The 26,637-nt window shown below is 30.7% G+C and overlaps 1 protein-coding gene across 10 annotated transcripts in view; it reads right to left on the bottom strand.

Annotated features, from left to right (window-relative positions):
* Positions 1 to 11,428: 11,428 nt before the first annotated feature.
* The window catches only part of LOC134690810 (protein argonaute-2-like), a 35,854-nt gene continuing 20,645 nt past the window's right edge, over positions 11,429 to 26,637 (bottom strand). The window contains exons 14-22 of one of the 10 annotated variants that reach the window (XM_063550893.1): positions 24,970 to 25,092; positions 19,802 to 19,935; positions 18,429 to 18,613; positions 17,617 to 17,776; positions 16,582 to 16,672; positions 15,876 to 16,070; positions 15,146 to 15,382; positions 14,238 to 14,437; positions 11,429 to 13,244 (exon numbers count right to left, since the gene is read on the bottom strand). In XM_063550893.1, coding sequence (XP_063406963.1) covers positions 13,136 to 13,244; positions 14,238 to 14,437; positions 15,146 to 15,382; positions 15,876 to 16,070; positions 16,582 to 16,672; positions 17,617 to 17,776; positions 18,429 to 18,613; positions 19,802 to 19,935; positions 24,970 to 25,092 — 1,434 coding nt within the window. In that variant the 3' untranslated portion in view covers positions 11,429 to 13,135. Of the gene's footprint in view, positions 13,245 to 14,233; positions 14,438 to 15,145; positions 15,383 to 15,875; positions 16,071 to 16,581; positions 16,673 to 17,616; positions 17,777 to 18,428; positions 18,614 to 19,632; positions 19,767 to 19,801; positions 19,936 to 24,969; positions 25,093 to 25,489; positions 25,613 to 26,637 lie in introns of those variants that run through there. The other 9 variants (XM_063550891.1, XM_063550892.1, XM_063550889.1 and 6 more) reach the window with 9 other exon arrangements.

Raw genomic sequence — 26,637 nt, 5'->3', positions numbered from 1 at the left:
TTTGCCTTTTTGCAATTCACTATGCTGTTGAATATTAATCCTCTCAAAATAATGTTTGAAAAAAAATTCTTTTTATTTATGAAATCTGAAATGAAAAAATTGCCCCCCCCCCCCCACCAAATTATTTTTACATCCCTTTCCCTTTTTCCAAAACTGATCTCAATTCAAATTTCTAATGGAGTTTGCAACAATAACTACTCATTTAAATACGACATAAAATATTGGAAAGTAAAAAAAGTGCTTGTTATCACTGAATGGTAAAGATTGTTTTAATTTTTCAGTTGGTAGTAAAAGTGAATATACATTGTATATTGTATAAAACAATGATTTAAGTTGATTCAACTACTATTCTGGACAAAGAAAGATAACTCCAATTGAAAATGTCTTGCTATTGCACAATATTGTGCAATTAGATATTTCTTGCTATTGCGCAAAATTGTGCAATTGAAAATATTTGCTATTGCACAATACTGTGCAATTGAAGATTTCTTGCTATTGCTGAGTACTGTGCAATTAAAAATTTCTTGCTAATGCACAATACTTAATATAATAATTTTGGATCCTGATTTAAACCAACTTGAAAACTGGGCCCATAAACAAAAATCTAAGTACATGTTTAGATTCTTCAAATCAAAGAAGCCCAAGAATTCAATTTTTGTTGAAATCAAACTTAGTTTAATTTTGGACCCTTTGGACTTTAATGTAGACCAATTTGAAAACTGGACCACAATTAAAGAATCTTCATACACAGTTAGATTTGGCATATCAAAGAACCCCAATTATTCAATTTTTGATGAAATCAAACAAAAAGTTTAATTTTGGACCCCGATTTGGACCCACTTGAAAACTGGGCCAATAATCAAAATTCTCAGTACATTTTTAGATTCAGCATATCAAAGAACCCCAAGGATTCATTTTTTGTTAAAATCGAACTAAGTTTAATTTTGGACCCTTTAAGCCCCTTATTCCTTAACTCTAAGGACCAAAACTCCCAAAATCAATCCCAACCTTTCTTTTATGGTCATAAACCTTGTGTTTTTACTTCATAGATTTCTATTTAATTATACTAAAGTTATGGTGCGAAAATCAGGAAAAAATGCTTATTTCGGCCCCTTTTGGCCCCTTATTCCTAAACTATTGGGACCTCAACTTCAAAAATCAATTCCAACCTTCCTTTCTTGGTCGTAAACCTTGTGTCAGAATTTCACAGATTTCTATTTATTTAAACTAAAGTTATAGTGCGAAAACCAAGAAAATACTTATTTGGGCCTTTTTGGCCACTAATTCCTAAACTGTTGGGACCCAAACTCCCGAAATCAATCCCAACCTTCCTTGTGTTGTCATAAACCTTGTGTTTAAATTTCATAAGTTAGAGTACGAAAACTAAGTATTTGGACGACGACGACGACGACGCCAACGTGATACCAATATACGACAAAAAAAAAATCATTTTTTGCCGTCTTATAAAAATAGGGTTTTAATATCAATAAATGATTTATTTATATTAATAAATAGGAAATAAATTCCACAACGGCTTGACATATGCTGTTATCTAGTCAATCTAACTTCAATATTTCAAACAGAAATGGACACATGGAAGGCCTACGGTGTACACTAATACATCTCTTACGTGCGTATAAAAATTGATAACTGTCCTTATTGGAGGGCAATATCTCCTATATTGGGTTGACTTGCTATTTAAAAAAAATAATAGGTCGTGACTAGCTGATAGTGCTGTTTGTAGTTTCATCTCTATCATTAAGTTTTCCATTTATAAGCAACCAATGAAAACAAGTGTAAAAATCATTGTTAAATATTTGTATTTCTACATAAATATGTCTTGTTGATCTTTAAAGCTCTTCATAATTCCCAACCTGTTGGTGCCATAACCTCCACAATCAGTCCCAACCTTTCTTTGTGGTATTGAACGTTCTGGTAACGTTGACTGAAACTCAAGTTTTTGTTGGGAAACCAAATGTGTCTTTGGACGACGATGATTACGTCATCAACGGTGACGACATGATACCATGACTTTTACCTATTAGGCCACACTTAAAAATATTTTGGTTTGCCCAAACCCTACCCAAAGGTTGAGACAGTGGGTAGGTAGGTAGGCATTTTCTTTTTTTTTTCAAAAAAAGAAATTGAAGTATCAAATGTTTATTAGTCTTCATGCCTATTTGAATAAAAAAAAACTTCTTCAAATCAGGACAATAAAAGAATTTGAGTAGGGAGCTTTTTTCTGGGTAGGTAGCGTTTGGGCAAACAAACCTATTATTTATTATGGCCTTATGGACCTGTTCTGTTATCTGCTACTTCAAAATCCAATATGGAGGAAGACCTCCGAGCCAACTTAAGTTTATGTGATAATTGAAGTACTAGTAAAGCTTTAGATATAGGACTATCAACATAATATCAATGGTAAGCAAAGAAGGTGAGACATTTCATCATGTGCACACTTGTCAAATTGATTGCTAGAGGTCCAAAGAATCCAAATTTTAACTTTGTTTGATTTCAATAAAAATTGAATTTTTGGGTACTTTGAAATGCCAAAACTAACTATTAAATTGTGTTTAGATTGTAATTTTGGGCCTAGTTTTCAAGTCGATTCAAAATTTTACTTTTTTTATTTCACCAAAAGATGAATATATGTGGTCTTTGATCTAACCATGTGTTTAGATTTGGGATATTGGACCATAATAGGAAAAAAAAACAAATTTAACCAGATGCTCCGCAGGGCGTAGCTTTATACGACCGCAGAGGTTGAACCCTGAACGGTTGGGGCAAGTATGGACACAACATTCAAGCTGGATTCCGCTCTAAATTTGGATTGTGATTAAATAGTTGACACAGCATAGGTTTCTGACACAGGATGAATGTATTCAAATGAACTTTAAATTTTTGTTTTCTCTTAGAGCAATTCACTATGCTGTTGAATATTAATCCTCTCAAAAAAATGTTTGAAGAAATTTTCTTTTTATTTATGAAATTTCAAATGAGAAAAATTGAACCCAATTTTTTATTCACATTCCCCTTTCCCTTATTCCAAAACTAATTTCAATTAAAATATTCTAATGGAGTTACAATTACTACTCATTTAAATACATCATAAACTATTAAGATGTAAAAAAACTGCTTGTTATAACTGAATGGTAAAGATTATTTAAATTTATCAGTTGGTAGTAAAAAGTGAATATACATTGCATATTGTACATAACAAAGATTTAAGTTGATTCTGATCAAAGAAAGATAACTCCAATTAAAAAGAATTCTTGCAGATATTTCTTGCTTACTATACTGGACAAAGAAAGATAACTCTTAATTAAAAAAAATTGCTATTTCACAATATTGTGAAATTAGATATTTCTTGCCATTGCACAATACTGTGCAATTGACAAGACTTGCTATTGCACAATACTTAATATAATAATTTTAGATCCTGATTTGGACCAACTTGAAAACTGGGCCCATAATCAAAAATCTAAGTACATGTTTAGATTCAGCATATCAAAGAGGCCCAAGAATTTAATTTTTGTTAAAATCAAACTTAGTTTCATTTTGGACCCTTTGCACTTTAATTTAGACCAATTTTAAAACTGGACCAAAAATTAAGAATCTACATACACAGTTAGATTTGGCATATCAAAGAACCCCAATTATTCAATTTTTGATGAAATCAAACAATGTTTAATTTTGGACCCCGATTTGGGCCAACTTGAAAACTGGGCCAATAATCAAAAATCTAAGTACATTTTTAGATTCAGCATATCAAAGAACCCCAAGGTTTCAATTTTTGTTAAAATCAAACTAAGTTTAATTTTGGACCCTTTGGACCTTAATGTAGACCAATTTGAAAACGGGACCAAAAATTAAGAATCTACATACACAGTTAGATTCGGCATATTAAAGAACCCCAATTATTCAATTTTGATGAAATCAAACAAAGTTTAATTTTGGACCCTTTGGGCCCCTTTTTACTTAACTGTTGGGACCAAAACTCCCAAAATCAATACCAACCTTCCTTTTATAGTCATAAACCTTGTGTTTAAATTTCATAGATTTCTATTTACTTATACTAACGCTATTGTGCGAAAACCAAGAAATGCTTATTTGGGTCCCTTTTTGGCCCCTAATTCCTAAACTGTTGGGACCTAAACTCCCAAAATCAATACCAACCTTCCTTTTGTGGTCATAAACATTGTGTTTAAATTTCATTGATTTCTATTTACTTTAACTAAAGTTATTGTGCGAAAAACCAAGAATAATGCTTATTTGGGCCCTTTTTTGGCCCCTAATTCCTAAACTGTTGAAACCAAAATACCCAAAATCAATCCCAACCTTTCTTTTGTGGTCATAAACCTTGTGTAAAAATTTCATAGATTTCTATTAACTTAAACTAAAGTTATAGTGCGAAAACCAAGAAAATGCTTATTTGGGCCCTTTTTGGCCCCTAATTCCTAAAATGTTGGGACCAAAACTCCCAAAATCAATACCAGCCTTCCTTTTATGGTCATAAACCTTGTGTTAAAATTTCATAGATTTCTATTCACTTTTACTAAAGTTAGAGTGCGAAAACTAAAAGTATTCGGACGACGACGACGACGACGACGACGACAACGACGACGACGACGACGACGCCAACGTGATAGCAATATACGACGAAATTTTTTTCAAAATTTGCGGTCGTATAAAAAGTTCTTATAAGCTCATCATAGATACCAGGATTAAAATTTTATATTTACGACGGGCGTTGGTTGTCTACAAAAGACTCATTAGGGATGCTAGAAATAAACAATATTGAAAAGGCAAAATAAAATACGAAGTTGAGGAGCCTTGTTTTGCCAAATACAGCTAAGTTAATATATTCCTGAGGTAGAATAGCTTTAGTATTTCAAAACTTCAAAGTTTTGTTAACAGTTAATTTATCATTATGAACATATCAATGATAACTCAAGTCAACACAAAAGTGCTGACTACTGGGCTGGTGATACCCTCGGGGAAATAAATTTCCACCAGCAGTGACATAGGCTCAGTGGTGGTAAATATACTCATCATTCCATACATGATTATTGATTAAACCAGAACGTGCATAAATGTGTAGAGAAACTTAAACGACCTTCAAACTGGACGCTGGACGAGTCAATTTTATGTTTTATCAATGGCAATAAAGGTATGAAAGGTAAGAATTGCCACTTCTTCTATTTTCACAAAATTTCCCAAATACACAGTTGATACATAATTTTTGAAAAGTCTATTGCGGAGAAAATAAGCGAAGTATACAATTAAGACATTCCATTAAACAAGTCATTTTTTGAAAGGAAATGCCAAAATACATTTTACACACGGCTTCGCAAGGTAAAATTATTGTTTATCTGAACAAAAAAAAGCATTTTTCAGTCTCATTTGAATATATTAATACCAATTAATCCCTAACTAAAGTATCCATTAAATAAAGTCAAAATATGTCCGACCTGCCTATTTTTGCACATCCAAAGTCTTTACGATTGTTTTAAGGTCAATTTCGTCTACCTCACAAAATCTTGATAGTGACAATTATTGCTGAAAACCACATATGGTGCTGAAATATTGTTACTGTTAATTTTATTGGGTCACTTAAATACTTATATTGATATCAGTATATCATTGTATATGGAACAGTAAACACTTTTTGATATGCTGGATATTATCTGCAGACTACACAAAAAGCCTGGAAACTTCATAAAGAGAAAACAAAATTGATACTGTAAATACAGAAATTAATGTGAGGTTTTATTATTTCGAAAAAAGCAACTGAGTTGTTAACGCAATAATTTAAACTCGCATTTTGAAATATTTTATGTGAATTTTTCAGGATTTTTCTCAAAATCTTAAAAATTAAAATCGCATTTAAGTCTAAAATGACAAAATCACAATAATAAATGCAAATAATAATTTCTGAATTTACAGTAATGTTGAATGGCTTTTTCACATTCAAAAAGTCAATTGAAAACAAAGGCAAATTCATACGTAATATACACTTTATTAAATTAAAATACTATAGACTCTGTAAAAAGCAACAGGTACCACAAATATACATACAAAGGTGGAGCATGTCTAACAGGGGTTTATCATAGACTTGTCAAAAATAATGTGAAAGTCTCATTACAATGGTGGTGGCATGTGACACAATTAAAAATTAAAAATGGTTGCATTATATGCCGTCAATCACAAGGTCAAAGGTCACAATATTTATCAGGAATGTTAAATATTTAGAACGGTGGAACTGCTGCTTTTTAAAATACCCTTCAAGCTCTTCCAAAAACTTACTTCAACAATGAGTGACCTCGTAAGTTATAATCTATTTGTTTCTTTATTATAATCCTCCACACAAATGAACAGTTGAAACTTAGAAGAAAGTTGCCTTATAAAATGAAGATTTGGAACCAATCTATCACTATTCTACAGCAGTAATATTTTTAGTCGATGGTTACTTTCAATTTACATATATTTTAACAATGATGAACCATGAACATAAATAGAAGTATTCAGTATATTTATCTAATTACAAATCAATTTGATTTTTTTTAATAATAAAACTGGAGTGTATTCCAGTTTTTTACATACCATATATTGTTGGTGTGCTGCACAACAAATGAATTGAATTTGATCCATGAGCAAACTGTTAAACGATTGATTTAATGTTATGAATGCTTCATGAAAAATTCGTTAAACCCTAAAGAGGTTAAATTTAATTTTAAAGAATCCAGTCCAACCAATCATATAAGGGCTAGCAGTTTTGTTTATTTGACTTTAAACCCTTTCAGGTCATTTGTAGGGAAATAACCTTACAAAAAGTTTGTTCAACATTCTGAATGCCATTCACTCCTTGAATTCTTTACATGACTATATGCAGGAACTAGAATTCTATTTATTATCTAGGTTTATGACAATTGAACTTTAAGCTATTACTCTGAAACCGAACTTTGTTCTCATATTTTGTTTTTGATTTTATTTAAGTTGATCCTTTCAGCTTGTTGTTCATCATATTAGCATTGATGATGATGTAAAAAAAAATTCTTTGTATTTTACAGTGAATTTTCACTTCACATTGATCACGAAACATGTGATTAATTATTTTATTAAATCTATAACCCACAAAATGTCCTTTTCAATATCAGGTTACAACATGGGTCATAATTTTTGTAACAGGAATACCTTTACCAACTTATCCTTTAAATCAATAACTTCATACATTAAATCAATACCTAAATGTTGAAAAATTGATATTAAAACTAATAATTTCCAAGTTATTTCCAAATCTGAAAATCATTCAATATTTAATTATCTCAATCAATTTGGTGGGAGCCATAATAAGACCCTTATATTGTTTATAAAACAAAAGTAAAGTCCTAACTACTTTTTAATCAAGATATTTACAAACAATTAAAAGATCATAATACAAGGTATTTTTATTTAGTAAACATAAGTTTTGCTGCCTAATTTTGCGTGTTGGTCCTTTTAAAAAGTTTTTTTTAGCTACAAACATCCAAATTTCAATCTGGTTATTTTTAGATTTCATATTTAAAAGCACAACAATTTTTTCAATGATAATTAAGGTACAAATTTTAATCATAAATCATAGGTCTTGTACAATGTAGCTGCTTTAAATAGATATGTTTACCAACAAATTGAGAATTTTATTGATATATTTAATCTAGTCATCTACTCAATTATTTACTCTCGTAGAGTGGACAAAAATTAAATTTAGAAATGTTTGTGTTAACAGCTATCACTCAAACTTTCAATTACCCTTTTAGATTATTCTAAAATGTTTTTGATAAGCGTGGACACAGATATGATTGGGATATGACTAATTTCTGCAGACTAGAGTTTGGTGTTTTGAGATTACATCACAGATCTTTACCCATCAGATTCAATTCATGTCATTATGATCAAAAGAAACCTAAATTAAGCATACACTTTCCAAGACTTAATTTTAAACAGATCCACAAAGTAATCTTAATAAAATCAGTAAAATATATGCACTTTTCTTTAATGAACATGGTTTGTTTTCACCTCCAAAAGTAAATAAATGCATATTGGTATATGAAACTTACCGGTTACAATTTGAGATTTATTTTCTGTTATAGGTAATTTCAGAAAGAGTTGCACTGAAGCTAAAGTACTTTTCACATTTCCATTTGAGTAAGATCTAACCTGGTTATTATATATCAAATTCTATAAATACTGCACGCTAAAAACTTGTGCCCCTATACCCCAAAACATTTTTTTTCTGAAATAGTCCCCATTTTATACCTTATTTTATTTGCACCAAACTCTGTCTGATGAGATTCAATGCTGGCAAGTTTTGACACTGCTAGAGGAGGAAGCTTTACTATGGCAGCATGCAGAATGCACACTTTACAGGTCTCAAGGTCACATATTTTCAGTCATTAAAAATATTTAGAAATCATGTCAATTTATGGAACAAAAAAACACATAAATCCATTTTGATAAGGAGCATGATACTATGAAATATTCATGATAAACAAAATCAATATAATTAAAAATAACTCCATTGTTTTGTATATTTTCACACAGAAAATGATTATTTGGTACCCTTCATAATATTATTTGTTTTACACACTTTAATCATTATGGAAAAAATAATGAATTTGATTATTATATACAAATACATTTATACAAAGCACCCACACAATATCATTAAATAAAACAAATATATAAAATATGCAAATCAATAGTCCTGTAGACTTGTCTTCATGCTATTGCAACCATGGAAACTCTGAAATGGTGTGATTGGTCTAAGATATGTCACATGACATGATATGTACCAATCAGATTGGACCATGGAGTTGCATGTGACAAGTTCACAAAATACCACAATTAATTACCACATTATTTGATGCTGAACAGAAAGGTTGGCATAGTTATAACCAGCAATCTCCAATGGGACTTCCTCTGATAGACTTTTGGATTTCTAATCAAACAGAATATCATGGATTTTTGAAGTTCAACTTCTGATCAAAATCTGTATAGAAATTAATATTTGTGAAAGAGATTGCTTCACCTATAGACTGAAACCTTCCACATAAACAAAGTCATGTGTAGGGTTTGTGAATTAGTTTATCAATCAGTGAATAATTCTATCAATCTTCAAATATTGGAATAATGATGTTGACTACGAAGAAAGGTGTCAAACTTTCTGTTCAGCAGACCCTGGAATCTCAACCATGACAACAAGACTAGTTAACATTTTATCATCTTACATTATCTTAAGGGATGGTTTGTGGAATGAAACAAAAAAGCATCACACACTATTTGGTGATACAAAAAACAAAATTATTGTCATGACTCATGATAAATATCTAATTTGTATGTTTTTTGCTTTTTTCATGTTTGAGCAATTTTTGTCTTGTTCATAACCTTGTCATGCCAGGATTTTCTTGAGAATAAATTCAAATATCACTCCACCATATGTGAATAAATTTTGAAAATTATCATGTCATATTTTTACTCAAAAGTTAATTCATCACAATTTAAGTCTAAAAAATATTAAAACAACCATGTAAAATTAAAAATTTTTACACCCCTTAAAATCATGATTGCATTTTAATCACAGCCATCACATCAAAAGATTGAATTTCTTAAAACACTGGAATGCAGCTGACCTTGTTTCATGACTAGATACAAAAACATTTCCATATATGGCACTTAAGATTATTTTTTCACCAATCAGAATCTCTGTACCATTCAACTTTATTCAAATAAACCAATCAAAACCTATGCATAATTCTCTTTGGTGATTAGACAAGCTGAGTTTGTATGCTTTTAATTTGCAATGAAAAATAATATCAGAACATTTTACATTTTTAGTCCTGAACAAAAAAAAATAAGTACTATAAATTTTAATCTCAGTAAATTTGATGATATGATACTCTCTTGCAATATGACCTGTAAAAAATATATGAATGATCATCTGCCATTATTCAACTATTATTGCTGATAAGAACAGGTTACTTGGCTTAAATAAATTTGGTGTAAATTAAGGCTTGGTAAATATTGGGCTGCTTCTAATGACTAGCTTACTTGACAATAAAATGGTATTGCAAACAACTTATTATGGTATATATCTGAATTTGGAAATTTTTGATGATTTATAATAATTTTGCAATTTATACATGCACAAATATTTTCTCTTTACAAAAATTGAACATTGAGGCTCATTGGTGATACTAACAATTCTTAGTACCTCATTTTCCTTTAAATACACGTTAGTTTCTGACAAGTCAGTTATCAAACATTTTGTCAATTCCAACTTACTCTTCAATATAATTATGAATTCTGTATTCAAATCAAATTCTTTTGGTTTGATATGCATGACAAAATCTGAATGAATCAAGGCACAATTTACAAGATGGAAGACATCTTAGAAACCTTATTATGACTTTTTAAAGCATGATTTTTTTAGTTGTATGAATGACAATTTAATGCATGAAGAATGCTGGATTTACCTAGCGGCTCAAATGCATATTTAGTTCTGAATTGATTTTTCATTGTTTCTGAAACCATCTTTGAGCCTCAATTAACAATTTTTAGAGAAAATTTAGCGGGACTACAAAATGATTGGATAAAGGAAGACACATCTCCCCTGCTGGTGGTTAAATATTTGGTGGATAAAAGAATAACGACAAGAGGTGGGACTAAAGAACAAAATATATCTAAAAAATAAAACGCAATCAAATAGACAATTTTAGCAGGAAAAAAATGTCTGCAGTTTTATATTTTTATGGTTAAGACAACATGGTGGTCACATGATAAACATTAAGAAACTTTGACTTTTGTTCAATTAAAGAAATGTTTTTATCATAGAACTTAGTTTGGTGTATTTTAGGAGGGGAGGGGGGGGGATGAAAATATTGAATGATGTTAAACACCACATATTGGTTATACAAGTTGAAAACATTAAAAACATTCAATAAAAAGATTAAAATGGGGATAACTCTGAACTAATTTTTATAAGCTCAGTAAAAAGCAATTTTTTTTTTATATTTTTTTACTTTTCATAGATTGGAAGATTTCTTAAAAGAAAAAAGTAGAAAGCATAAAATCTAAAAAAAAATATTATGTTCAATGAATAATAATTTCCACAAATATGAAAGGAATGATTAAAATAATCTGATATGAATTCTCCATACAAACCTATAAGTCTTTTAAAAAATAATTGTTAGTTTTACAAAATTTCTGCATTTTGTAATTGCAAATATTTAAACCTAAACAATTTGTTTAAGAACTGAATTTGAGACTGATTTTAGTGTTAACTTTCCTTACTGGAATACAAAAGACTTCCAAAACCATTAATTTTTAAAATTCTATTGAAATAATTTCTCATTAAATACAAGTTTGTGTAAAAGACTTCTACTGAAATTTTTTTACAACAGAGTTACTATATTGAAACAAAAGTACAACAAAAAATTAAATTTTAAACAAAAAAGGTCATAGGTCAATGTCAAGGTCAATAAACTAACAATTATCTTTCTCTTAAGAGTATATACAAATATATAAAATTACCACAATGATCAATCAATAGATAATACATAACTATTGCTGTTTATATCAATTTTGTTAATTACAGCACCTTGATATAATTAACTCAAAATCATAAATCTCAAAATTAAATATTTAAATGGTGACGAAAATCATTTTCTAAACTGGTATATGATATAATTTTGAAACAAACTTAAAGTTAATAATTTCAAAAAGTACCTCAGCCATTATGTTGATGAAAGTTTGATTTACATTTATAAAAAAAAATATCTGAAGATCATTATTTCACGATCGCATCAAAAGAAAATCTGTCTTACAGGCAAATTCAAATCTGAAGATCATTATTTCATGATCGCATCAAAAGAAAAAGAAAATCTGTCTTAAAGGCAAATTCAAATCTGAAGATCATTATTTCACGATCGCATCAAAAGAAAATCTGTCTTACAGGCAAATTCAAATCTGAAGATCATTATTTCATGATCACATCAAAAGAAAAAGAAAATCTGTCTTAAAGGCAAATTCAAATCTGAAGATCATTATTTCATGATCGCATCAAAAGAAAAAGAAAATCTGTCTTACAGGCAAATTCAAATCTGAAGATCATTATTTCATGATCGCATCAGAAGAAAAAGAAAATCTGTCTTACAGGCAAATTCAACCTGTGGTACAACAAAATGTAATCAAAGTAATAATTTCAATACACGATTTTAAAATTTGATTCCATGCAAAAAGTTTAACAAAATAGCAACTTCAAGAAAAAGTTTAAAATCATTTCTACATTGTTATTATAATAACATTAGGTTTCCTCTAGACCATGAAGATTCAACAAAATCATGTTGTCATGTTTTAATCTTACTGAATGATTAAATAAAAGATAAAATATATAAAGGATGATTCGTTCATTATACAGACTAACATTTTCCTTAGCTAACATTTCTTTCTTTCAACCAAGAAATAATGCATTACTGCAATAAAATCAATAAATCATTTTCCCTAGCTAACATTTTTCTTTCTGCAAAAAGTATTTTTTCTGTAAAATTTCAAAGAACTGTCAACCAAGAAATAATGAAATACTGCAATAAAATCAATAAATAATTTAATAATTACATTCAACCTTCTTTCTCTTCCTCTAAATTTATCACTTTTTACCAAAAAAGACCAATATTTTATTGTCTAATCTTCAAAATGTAAAAAAAATGTGATAAAATTGTCTAAAGTAAGGAAATCGAAATGGATGCAAAAATTGACAAAATTAGAGGAATTCTACATACAACTTACAGAGAGGCTCAACCTTATATAGAAATAACATATGCACAAAATAAAATACTATATACATTCCCGGCCTTATAATTGAATAACGCTTACAATATCCAACAATTAAGAGCATTTGTTCATAGGATGACAATTTCCAAAATGGCTTAGCTCCCTTTTTTGACACATAAATATAATGTGTTTATGACAATTTTCAAAATGGCATAGTTTCCATGTTTGACACATAATTATAATGTATTTAAGCACTTGTGTTGAACAATGATTCTACAACTGGGTTTGAGATCGGAATGCCCTGTGAAAACTTTGGATCTTTCTTGTTCTAGGCAAAGTACATGACTTTTGTGGTGTCTGGATGAACTGTGACTGCTCGTGCCATTGCAGATGGTGTTCTGTCTTCACTGTTGTCAGAATGGCGACTTCCTTCACCGCTACAATACAAAATGAAAAAAATATTTCATTACCTAAACTTTAATTTTAACAAGAAACTAAGTTACCTTTAACTTGATTTTGTCACTCAAATATTTTAAGATTTTTTTTTTAATTGAAATTGTGTTACTAGAAAACAACAATCTAATCAATTATTGATGCACAGAAGAAAATCTTCAACTTTATTCCCATTGCATACCAAAACCAAAACCAGCAGTCATTTTCACAAAAAATCTTAAGTGTAAAATTTATCGTAAGTCTAATTTATTCCTTAACAATTAAACTAAAAAATTTGATCGTAAGATTAATTTTACACTTAAAGATGATCGCTGCTCAGTTTCAAAATAAATAACTTTTCATAAAACAAGTATACATTGATAGGGGATTAATTGAGGAATAAAAAAAGCAAAAAAAAATATAGGGGTCAATGTGTTTGTTTTCGAGATATTAGACATTAGAAATTTGGCGGGAAAATGTTCTCTCTTGACTTTTCATAGCTTTATTATTGATTGACCAGTCAAAGTCCTCAATTATTATGAAAAATTAAATAAGATTTTATAAGACTTTTACAAATGGCTTATAACTATACATGTAAAAGATTTATAAAAAGAAAAATTTGGGTCATGGGCAAATTTTGTTAAGGCATTCAAATGGATAAAACCAGAGGATTCTGAAAATTTGTTGGATGGAGTTTACTGCTTCTTTTAAGGCCCTTGATTATTATATCAAGGTGGCCATTTTTCGTTAGTTGAGTTAGTTTGGGTAAATGGAAAAAACAGGGTTCAGGAAAACTGGCAAGCTGGGTTATTTAAGATAAAAGTTATCTCCCCACATTAAGGTTTGAAATCATAAAAGACTAGTATTATACCACTGCGAAGAGACCATAAAATTATTGTAATCCCAGGCGATGAGTTGGTGCTTACACAAGTCAAACAGAGGAATAACTTATATCATCTCTCTACAATAAATTGATAAAAAACAATTCTTTGCCTTACCTATCGTGTTCTTTCTCGACTAGATGATAACGTGCTCTGAAGGCCACAAGATGTGCATAATAAGCAGGTGCTGGAATGGACACACTCCTTGTACATCTAACATAGGTGTGACATAACTGATAGGTCAACATCTGAAGTTCATCTGCATTAAACCTGTTGTCATCCCACAATACATGGTAATGTGAAGGTCGACTGGTACCCTGAGGAATAGAAAGTATAAAATGTTGTACCAGTAATTTAACAATTCAACAACTCAATACAGTTGTGCCTGCTGAGTTTGCTTTAAATTCAGAAATAATTGCGTGTATTTATTATTGCAATTTTGTCATTTTAGACTTAATGCGATTTTAATTTTTACGATTTTTAGAAAAAATCCTGTTTAATTCAAATAAAATATTTCAAAATGCAAGTTCAAATTAATGCATTTACAACTTTGTCCCATTTTTTCCAAAAAAGTGATTTTTAATCCACAATATTGATATTTTCTACATAGGGAAAGCGAGTGATACTCATTATAAGATTTTTTTTCTTCTATCTAAACAGAGGAATTGTATCTGGTGATTGTGACAATGGACGGTGATGTTGAAATATAACATGAGTGTGCAGCATCACAGATTATGAACTTGGAGAGTGTACTAAGTGTGAAAGAATAACAGCTTATTTCCTTGTTATATGCTTGTAGAGTAAAACTTGTTTATTCAAGCTTTGTTACTAAAATTGTCATCTTCAAACAGTATAAATAGACATAGGTAAACCTGTATAGATTATATTTAAATTGAATTGGACATTAACCCAATATAATTGTACTATGTACAAACAAAGCAGGCAAGCTTACCAAGGTCTTGCTCTACATGCATTAGGAAATAAGCTGTAAATACCATGATTCTCTCATTTGTTTCAAATTTTACCTGGATTCCAGCATGACTACATAAGTAGAAGTCAAACTCTGTAGGATGTGTGATGCCTACATCCACAGTGGTACCGGCTGGAATGTTCCCACTCCTTCCAATCTGATCCTTCCTGTCCGCACAGAACAATCTAGTGTGATGTCTCTTCTGTACAACAATAAAGGTAATTCCAGGCTGGTAGCCTATCTCAAGCTTCATACAGGCTTCTCTCACAGCTCGTAACTCGTGGTACAGCACCTGAAGAGGAAATACATTTTGTAGTTCAATGTCAAATATCAAATTTAGAACTCAAGTTGATACTAAAACCAGGAAAAAACTAGATCAAAGGTTTTTTTTTATTGTTTCCAACATTTATGATATAAGTATGTATAACAAAACAAACAATGATACATACACACTCCATTATTTGTAGCTATGTTAAACTCCTTGTTATGCCATAGAAAACCCCTAATCTCAGTGAATTCATAATTAAATATTTCATAAAGAACAATGTAATTGGATAGCAAAGATTCTCTTGATATTTTGAATGAAATAGTCACCGATTTAGCATACAAAGTGTTAGAAATTTTAAATGAAATATGGTCACTGATTTAGCATACAAAGAGTTTGAAATTTTAAATAAAATATGGTCACTGATCTAGCAAACAAAGTGCAGACACTTAAATATGTGAAAAAATACAATAGCTTAATATGTATGGCTTTATATGAATATTATATGAAAGACTCTTACCTGTTGAAATTGTCCTTCACTGACACCATCTCTGTAGAAGATAATTCTCGTTGGTTTGAATCGTGTGGCCTTGTAAAACTGTATGAGCAATTCTCTAACCATGGAAGACAACTCCTGGATAATTTCCTGTCTATGTTGCTGAACACGGACGGTGGCTGAGTATCGACTAGGATGGGCATCCATACTGCCCACAACCTATAAAATTTAGAATATATCCTATATAAGTAACAGTGGGCTGTAAGTTGTTTCAACTGGAACTATATCTAAGAGGTCTAGTGATATAAATATAAATGTAAGTTATATGGACTAGTTTGGGCATTTATACTGCCCACAATCTAGAAAATTTAGAATATATATGTAAATGTAAATTGAAGAGTTATCATATATATGCATGTAAAGGAGTTGTCATCTTGTCATCTGTATTAAATAATGCCTAAATGAGCTCTTGCATTCTTTGTATTTTTTTAATAAAAAAAAGCATTATGATGGCTAGAAAAATTGAACGGTTTACAGTTTAAAAAAATCTTGGATTTAAAAAAAGTTTATGATGCTCAACTCAGAGTGTAAAACCCACTCTGGCTATTCTCTTAGATTTTGAAAGTATTTTGATTCTAATTTGAAGCGCAAACAGGCCTTTATACAACTTCGTTTTGAAATCCTCCCCCAAAACGGGCCTCTCATTTATAATTCCAACTAACGAACTTACAGCTGCAATTGATGGTTTGCTTGCATCACCAGCTGGTGGGTGTGTCACATCAGCACCAAGAAATATCACAGGTTCTCTGAATACAGCTGGCCTGAAAAATACAGAGTAAAGTCAATAATCTGACGTTGATGGTGATGATGATCTGTTAGTGTTAATTGTTATGGAGTAAAAGTAACAAACGTATTGTTATGCGTTTACTTTTCTGCATTGGCTAGAGGTATAGGGGGAGGGTTGAGATCACACAAACATGTTTAACCCGACGCATTTTTGCGCCTGTTCCCAGTCAGGAGCCTCTGGCCTTCGTTAGTCTTGTATAAGTTTAACTTTAAGTTTCTTGTGTACAATTTGGAGTTTAGTATGGCGTTCATTATCACTGAACTTGTATATATTTGTTTAGGGGCCAGCTGAAGGACGTATCCGGGTGCAGGAATTTCTTTTTGCATTGAAGACCTGTTGGTGACATTCTGTTGTTGTCTGCTCTATGGTCGGGTTGTTGTCTCTTTGGCACATTCCACATTTCCATTCTCAATTTTTATATTAGGATGAGAGCTAATTGATTTGTAATGGGTATGAACCCTAATTAATATAAGGCTACCATCAGCAGGACATTTGGCAATTCATCAATCCGCGCGTTTTGTCTACATAAGACTAATCAGTGACGCTCAAGTCAAAATAATTATAAAGCCAAACAAGTACAAAGTTGAGGAGCATTGAGGATCCAAAATTCCAAAAAGTTGTGCCAAATTCGGCTAATACACTTTTCGTGTCAAGTGAGATACCTGCTTTAGTCAGTCCCTCCCATATACTGCCATATGGAATATTGAAGACAACTCATCAAGATATAAGTGCCTGAAAATTTTGTTGATTAAGCTAGTACCATTTTAAGTAAATAAGATATATATGCTTCTTCAAAACCGCATAATTTAAGTCTTTAGCTTTAAACTTTTTTAATTTACTAGAAAGCCATCAAATGTATACATATATTTACAAAGCAATTTAGCTAGAATAATTGATACTTGAAAGGCAGACACTCACCTAATACTAGGCAGCAATATATTGTTAATTCCACCGAGTTTAACATTGATTTTAAGACACAGATTTGACAAGGTCTGTGGTGTGGTTTTATTTACGTTCTTTGCCTGTACACACTGCGTTGCCAAACCAAACAAAATATCACCAACTCTTTTGACTTCAGCTGAAATTATAAAAACCTTTTTGTAAGCACCAGAAAGAAAATTGACATTTAAAATATGATTGTATAAATCAATGGATGTTCGAATGACTCATGAAGTATCGATTTTCTAATCTTTTGATGTGGTCTTAAGGTGGTACCTAACACTACAGGGAGATAACTCTGAAAATTCAGCTAAACGTTTTAAAGAAGTTGTGTTGTAAATGGAATATTAAGGTTCTCAATGATCAAAATTAGTGTTTGTCAAACTGCTATATAACCAGTGTAATTTTTGTGATTAAAAGGTTGGTTCAATTTTTTTGAATTGTTATATTTTGTCAAAGGGTCAAAGTAAATACTTTGTCAAAATATTAAGAAAATTAAACGAGCCAAATTAATTTTAGTTAAAGTGTTAGGTACCACCTTAAAGGTATTGAAGGTCTCACTGTGACTTTGAGGTGAAGAAATGCAAAAAAGTGCTGTTCCTTTGCTTTTTGTGTTTTTTTTACTGTGCATGTACTGATTTTGTGTAATGTAGGAATATCCCATGTCCTTTGTTTTTCTAATAAGATATGTGAAAGTTTATAATCCACTATTTTTAAAAATCAGTTGATATATATCATTAAATTTTACTGCACAATGCAACGTTGTGTTTTCTACTTGTATATTAACTTACCATACACTGGTGTTTTACCGGGTAATACGACAACAATCAGCTGTAATCCTTGGTATGTATTCTTCAGGTAACGGAACATTGGTTCTACTTGGTCTGGTCCTGTAGCATATTTACAGAAACAAGGCTGACCAAGAATTGGCATGCCAGCATCATTTGATATCCTCTGTAGCTGCTGGGTGAAGTTTCTAAAAAAAAAAATACCAATGTCCACAATATTAACACGCAAGAAATTGGGTTTACTTTACTTAGTGACTGTGATACAACTCTAACTTAATAACATCTTTAAAAGTCTTAAGGAAGCTGGCTTGTCATGTTTTAGATTTTTTGTCAGAATGCCTTAAAAAAAATTGCCGGGTGACCCCCATTTTTCTTTTCGTCAATCTTTTACATGTATAATGTTAAGCCATCTGTAAAAGTCTTATAAAATTCTTATTACTTTTCAGCAGTTTTTGAGAACCTCAACTTGTCAATGATAAAGCTATGAAAAGTCGAGAGAATATGTTCCTGGCAAAATTCCAATGGCTAATATCTTGAAACAAGCACGTGACGGTGACCTTTATTAATCCCCTATCTATATACACTAGTGTTTTGAAAAGTTAATTACTTTAAAACTGAGAAAGCTAACTCCCTTAATACACCAAGTACACATACACTTTACCAACAATCCTTTCTGTGGATAGTAGCATACTGTGGATTAATTAATATTCGTTGGACATCAATTTTCATGGGATTTCGTGGGTACATGAGAACCACAAATTCAAATGTTCAACGAAATACAAATTGTATAAAGGAATGAGTGTAGACTTTGCCAAAACTACGAAATTAAATATCCACGAATATGTAAGTTTTCCTCAAACTACGAAAATTGGTACCCACGAAAATAAATGAATCCACAGTATTCCCTATTCAGGGGATTCACAAAATTGAAATCCAAATCACTTCTAGAGTCTCATATGGCCACATATAGGGCTCTTATGACCTCTCTCTAAACTTAAACAACTTTTATGTCATTTCAAGTGTTCTATATATAAATCTCAGATAGCATGCTCAAAGAAAACCTTAAACAAGTTTCAACATGCTCTGATTTATAGATATTAAGAAATTTCTTGGGACTGACAGACTACAGTATACTTCCTTCGGAGCAGTGTTATATTGAACTTTTTAAAATAATACACAACATAGAAACAAGTACAATACTGCTTACCTTAATGCATCCTCACGAACCGTCCTCTGAGGTGCAAAACAGGCTATGGCCCAAACCTTAATCTCCATACCGGAGTAGAACTGCTTGCCCCTCATATCCCAGACTCCCTGGTTGGGGACTGCAGCAGACTTAATCTATAGGTACAAAAGGGAGATAATTAAATACGTACCTCAAGCTATCTTCCCGTACTGTTCTCTGGGGAGCATAACAGGCGATGGCCCACACCTTAACCTCTATTCCTGAGAAAAACTGTTTTCCCCTCATGTCCCAAACACCTTGATTTGGCATTGCCTGGGATTTACTCTAGAAAAAGACGCAGTGAGAATGTCCAATGGTTGACAAAAAAAATATATCATTTTCTTCTGATATTAATCAAGTTTCGATCGTAATATTTCTGAATATTCAAAGTCTTTCAAATTTGTGACTTTTGAAACTTTTCTTTGAAACATTATAAACAACAGACTTTCAGGCTTTGTCATTCCTTTATGATATTGTTTATTTAGTTAACCATGTTAAAGTATTGTGAATCTTGCAAAATTGACTTATCAAAAAAAAATAACATAATCCCTGAAAATTGAATTAACAACAAACTTTTCTCACTTTCAACAGAATTGAAAAGTTTTATTTAAATTGGTACAGTGAATTTAGATAAGACTAGTTTTACAGTATTTCTGTAAGACATAATCAATGTTCAAGTTGAAAGATCATCTGTTTTCCTGAAGATGACTTCATTTGATCAGAATGTAAGCATGCACAATACTGTAACATCAGTGTAAAACAGTTAATGTGACCATATTAAAGAAATTTACTTAATTGAAAATCAATAATGTTGTTTTTATTTCTACTGATCAAGGAAAACAGAAAATTATTCTTTTTATAAAGAATTCAAAGTACTATATCTCTTAAAAATCATTTGCCATAAAATATTCAACCTAAAATTTGCAAGTCACAAATCAGAAAGTCTGTAAAAGTATTTAAAAAGAAGAAAAATTTAATTAAATTGCCACACATAATGGTTTAATTGGTTAGAAGATAGAAAGAAGTTTAGCACTATCACTTTCCTACTGCAACAACAGACCAAGCAAGAAGTCAGAAATTCCATCTATATTGCCTCTAATTTTGTCTTACAAAGTATTGCCTCCAATTTTGTCTTACATAGTATCGGCTATCAAGAATAAGTTTGTAAGCTTCTTAAAGTAACGACAAAAGTAGGTAACTATTAATATTTAAATTTGTGTAAAAAAAAAATGAAAAAAAGAAAAAGAAAAATTGCCATTTCAAAATCTTTAAAGTTTTATTTTTTAATTTTTTGAAAATACTGATAGTTATATAATAAGAACAAATTCTAGCTAAAAAGAATTGAAATGGAGAAAGTTAGTGTACTCCACAGAAGCCTACAAAAAGCCTTTGCTGAATAAGGTAAATAAAAGCAGGTGGTGGCCTTTAGCACTGTGATGTTCCACACACAACTCAACAATATACATAATATTTCATTTAGATTGGGCTTTCTTATTATATCGATTATCAGTCACCAATGGTAATCAATGCCTGAGTTTTTGACTATTCCACAAATAAATGTGAAGAGCTGGAAGACACTCAATGTTTATAATTAGTGTGGACACAAAGTAATGTCTGAAAAAACTTGTCTTACTTAGGATAGTTTCATCACAAGCAAGCCAAACATTTTCTGATAAAATATATTATAATCATGGTAGATTTATAGGAAACAATTTGCATCATTTACACTATGCTTGTGTGCCTTTTAGCTTCTTTCACAACCATTTGTGGAATGGCCATACAGATAAACTATTCTATTTCATTTCATTAGAAACACATTTGTATACAATTCACATAACATTATTTCATTTCTTTGACAATCAAATTCTTAGTTCTCTGTTTAATTATACTTTGACAAGATACACAATACTTACCTTGGATAGATTATAATGTGTGGAACACCAATCTTAGTGGATTTTGTTGGTAAAAGTTAACAACATATTTAAGGTGGTACCCAACACTACAGGGAGATAACTCTGTAAATTCAACTAAAAGTTTTAATGACGTTGTGTTGTAGAGGGAACATTAAGCTTCTCAATGATCAAAATTGGTGTTTGTCAAACTGCTATATAACCAGTGTAATTTTTCTGACAAAATGGTTGGTTCAAAATTTTTGAAATTTTTATATTTTTGTATTTTTGTTAAACAATGTTAAAGGGTCAAAGTAAATACTTAGTCAAAATATTAAGAAAATTAAACGAGCCAAATTAATTTCAGTGAAAGTGTTGGGTACCACCTTAAATACATGAAGCACACATTTTCGAACAAGTTGTGCTCAGACTTTTGCATAACCTTGAAATCTAAAATTTACGAAAATGCAACTTTTCCTCAATCCACTAAAATTGGTATCAGTGGAAACAATAAATCCACAATATTTATGTTTTGATAGAGGAGAGCTGTTCCTTCTTGAAAATTTCACTAACATATGTTATGTATATAATAATTATTCAGTGACTAATTCATATAAGCTATGTATATATATTGTAAATACAGTGAATAAGTTTTAGTAAATTTGTGTGGTACATCCTTATTGACATCAACACACACAAGGGAAACACATCATGCACACGTAAATTGGGCTTCACTCTGACATAACAGAAGAAAATTTGTTTCATAACTAGCTAAAATATTTTTTTGTTTTGGTTATTTCATTATTAAATGCAACATTTGAAATTCTGTATCATATAACTTTTACATCAAAAAAAATTATTAAAGAATACATATTAAATCATATCTTTCTTTCAAAATTAATAGTTTGTGTAAACAATTTGCCAAACAATTTCAAAGTATATGCCAAACATTTTATTTGACATGCTGAAATTGTCTTGTAACCACCAATATATGAAATGAAATTCATTAAAATAAAAATTGCAAAAATGCCAAACCATAGCAATATTTGTTTTTAAAGTTGTAGAAAAACTTATTGCTAGAAGTAAAATCGATACTTTTCTCTCATGCATAGAATAGTTATGAAACAAGCTTTTGCTTGAGATTTTGGAAAGAAGGAGACAATATACATGTAACTTTTATTTATAGTTGTGAGGTCCTATAAGATCAAGGCAGATCACATGATACTTTTCAACCAATCAGAACCTTACTATTGACATGCAGTGCACAGGCCACAACTGGTTTCCTCCAGAAGAGAGACTGATTTCCTCATTAAGTTATCACAAGGTGTTAGTCATGCAGTCACACAGCAGACATGATTACAAATTATTGGAAGCTTCAGCCACATTATTTACTATGAATATCTCATGATTTTACTCAAATCTATGTTACAGCTGATTGTATTGAGTGTGTAGGTTGAGGTAATATCTTAGGTTAGCTTACTTGCTAGCTGAACCATGAAGTCATTATATGGTAAGGTAAACTACCCTTTTTTAAGAGTAGACTAGTTGAACAGATTATTAATCTATCTGTCTGTAGGACTAAACTATATTGAAAGGCAGGGAGTATACATTACCTAATAATGACTCATGGTTCAGCTAGCAAGTAAAAAAAACAAAAATATAAGCTTTGCCTACACACTCAATGCAATCAGCTGTAGGGTAAAAGTATTGGTAAATATAGAGTTTAGGACAGATTCGGGTTTTCACTTTTCTGTACAATGAAAGTTCATGCATATTTTTTTTTAAAACAGGAGAAGGCATCAATCAAGATGAAAAAAAAATCAGAAGAATTATTTTGTTAAAAAGATTATTCCAAGATATACACTAAAGGGTACATGTTATATTTTATACATAATGTACATTGTTTGTGACTAAAACTGTCAGAGATTAGTTTTAATGTTAGATATTCACACTGAATTATGACTAAATAAAATGTAGTTGCCGAGAAGTATCAACATATTTTTCTTTCAAAACATACAAAATACTTTTATCAATAAAGTCAGCAATTTTTGTTTTGTTTGAAAATAGAGTATTCATGCTTCTATTCAGATGTTATTGCAACAAAGTTGTTGGAAAAAGAACATCTTGAACATTAAATCCCTGCAGAAATGGATCCCTTAAGAGGAACACATACATATTTAATTCTAAATTACAGTGGATTCCATTCAGAGTGTGTAACGATAGGTAATATCTTTTGTTACCTTGCTTGTTAGCTGAACTGTGAAGTCATTATGAGGTCAGCTATAATACCCTCCTTTCGAAGAAGCATAGTCCAACAGACAGATCAATTGATTTTCTGTCAGACTAGTCTATTTAAGTAGGGTAGTTTACCTTACCTATCAATGACTTCACGGTTCAGCTAACAAGCAAGCTAACAAAAGATGTTACCTTTGGCTACACACTCAATGGAATTCGCTGTAACTCTTATTCAGTTTTCTAACTAACTGTTTAAATGATAAACTTGATAAAATCATAAGATATTCATGACCCTAGACTTAGAGACATCAAAACAGAAATGGTAAAAAAAAACAATCACTGAAAAAAATCACTTTTAAAGAAAACCAAAGTATTGCAAATTTTATTTCCTCTTTTACTATTTTTTTTATAAGAAAGCCGTGCACATCAGCCATGACTTGTATTGCACTTTACTAGCTGTTTCTTGATTTTCTCTACAGAATTAATTACCATAAAAAATATGAGTGTAAGTGGTATGTATATGTACTTAAACTAAAGTTTGTCACATTGAAATTTAAAACAAATCTGGGTTGTTTAGGAAAAGTTTTAAAGAGTCTCATCAATCTTTAATCAAATATAAACAATTTTCATTTCAATAACACTAAACACTAAATGGAGAGTAATACTATTGAATTAATTACTGAAAATGTAATTTGATCAAAAAATCAATTCTTTGCACAATTTTGCATTTCAAAATTATTTTTTTTTAGATATCATACTTAAAGAAAATAACTAAATTAACATTATAAGGAATAACAGATAATTATAAATTATATTTTGTTGTATATTCAACCAAGAATCAGCTATGGTACCATGGATACAAGAAAGAATTTAGCAGCATTATAAACTTAGGCAGTTTGTGTAAGGGTACGAGTGCAAGTCATTATTCAAACAGTTCAAAACATCACATTTACCAATAATTTGAGATATTAATTTTTTGAAGATTTTTTTTGGGGGCAAATTCCAGCATAATTTTGTTAGCGGATATATCTGAAATATATAAAAAAAATCCTCTTTTTTCCAACTCCGACAAGGTTGATACCTATTGCTTTCAAATTTCTTAAATGAAATTATTTTTCAAATTTTACTGGTTTGAACTGCAAGAATATTTCAAGTCCAGGACATGATTTTTTTGAAAAACCTGTTTTTCTCTTACCCTACCCCCATACTGGATTTTTGGGGGGTTTAATACACGACCGTGCACCTCGACCATCACTGGGTTGATCTGAACACCGAACGTTTGCAGGAAAGGATCCGCGTTGAAATTTGCCTTTCGGACCTAGGTTAATAACAGACGGGCACAAAATACAAGAATTAGCACAACAAAATCTGACAAGATGCCACACAACGTACTGGATGTACCGTCATTGTTAATGTTAATTAATGTGCAAAATTAAAAATAATGAGTACGAGAGTGTGTGTATTCACAATTTACCTCAAAGCACCCATTTCTACTTTTTGTCATCAATTTAATAATGTTTGATGTTTTTAAGAATCTAATAAACATTTTGTTAAAACCTTTGGTCGAAGCAAAGGAATAATACGTAGATCATCTAATAAATTATTTTTTTGAAAAATTGAAAATAGGAAAACAATTTATTCTCTTAACAGCTTTGACAGCAAATCGTAATACACACATTCCCGTATTTTCTAGTGATTGATAAATATTGGCATACCCTGCCTCCATATTCGATTCTTGGCGGGGGCAGCACACGCCCTCGGACCTCGGTCATTTGGTAGGAAACACTGATACCAAACGTTTGTAGGTAAGGGTCTTTGTTGAAGTCAGCTTTTTGTACCTGGTGATAGGTGATAGTGATATGACGATAATGATATGACTAGGCAATAATGGTCAGCTTATCACATGTGCTGATATACAAACTATTTTTCAATCTCTTAAACAATGAATTTGTTTTCAATCTCGTAAGCAATCAACTTTTTTTCAATGTCTTAAGCAGTACTATTTTCTTTTCATAAATTAACACCAGGTATATATACATTTTTGTTGTACAAGTAAAACTTTTTAAAAAACTAGTCTTGAATATTACATTTATTATCGAAAATGACATGAAATTTTACCATATATGTTGTTGATTTTTGATTTTTTTCTCTTTAAATGTAATCAGCACATGTAAAGCTATCCACACAAACCAAATTTTCACTTATAATAATGTTTTTACCACTTTTACATGTTTTACAAAGTGAAAATTTGACATAATATGTAATTATACACTTGATAAAAAGTTGTCTGTTTTGGAGTTTCTTTTTTCCATGGTAAATTATGCTGGTCTCTCTTCAATCCATCATTACAAGTCTTTCCAATTTACAAATTGTAGGTCTCAAATATTGTTTCTACTCTTCACACTAATACTGCATTGTTCTATATGTAGGTCAGAAATGTTCTATATGTAGGTCAGAAATGTGTAGAACGGCTTGTTGCAATCTTATTGTCATTCAGAGTTTTTATTTGAATGAGCATACAGTTCATGCAAATGTAAATAGCCATCGAATTAAAGCCATGATTTTTATTTTATATTCCTTTTTTTTTTCAAAAACAAATTACTGTAGTTGTGTTCCTTTTCTAATATGGTTGGAGTTACTATTTATCAAATTGTATATAAAAGTTTTATTTTTAATGCTAAATTGGATGGATAGATGGATGAATTGGTAAAATATAACATGCATTTCAGAGTCAGAATATGTAAATGACTATGAAAGGAATATGAACCCTGCTTTGATCTGCTTTTATATTCATTCAAACATAACAGTTCACAAAGTAATAAATAATTGGCCGGACTCTTGAATCTTCTCAAAAAATCTTTAC

This window comes from Mytilus trossulus, chromosome 11 (genome assembly GCF_036588685.1).
Source record: "Mytilus trossulus isolate FHL-02 chromosome 11, PNRI_Mtr1.1.1.hap1, whole genome shotgun sequence".
NCBI classification, from domain to species: Eukaryota; Metazoa; Mollusca; class Bivalvia; order Mytilida; family Mytilidae; genus Mytilus; species Mytilus trossulus.
This window is presented reverse-complemented; position numbering and strand designations above follow the sequence as displayed.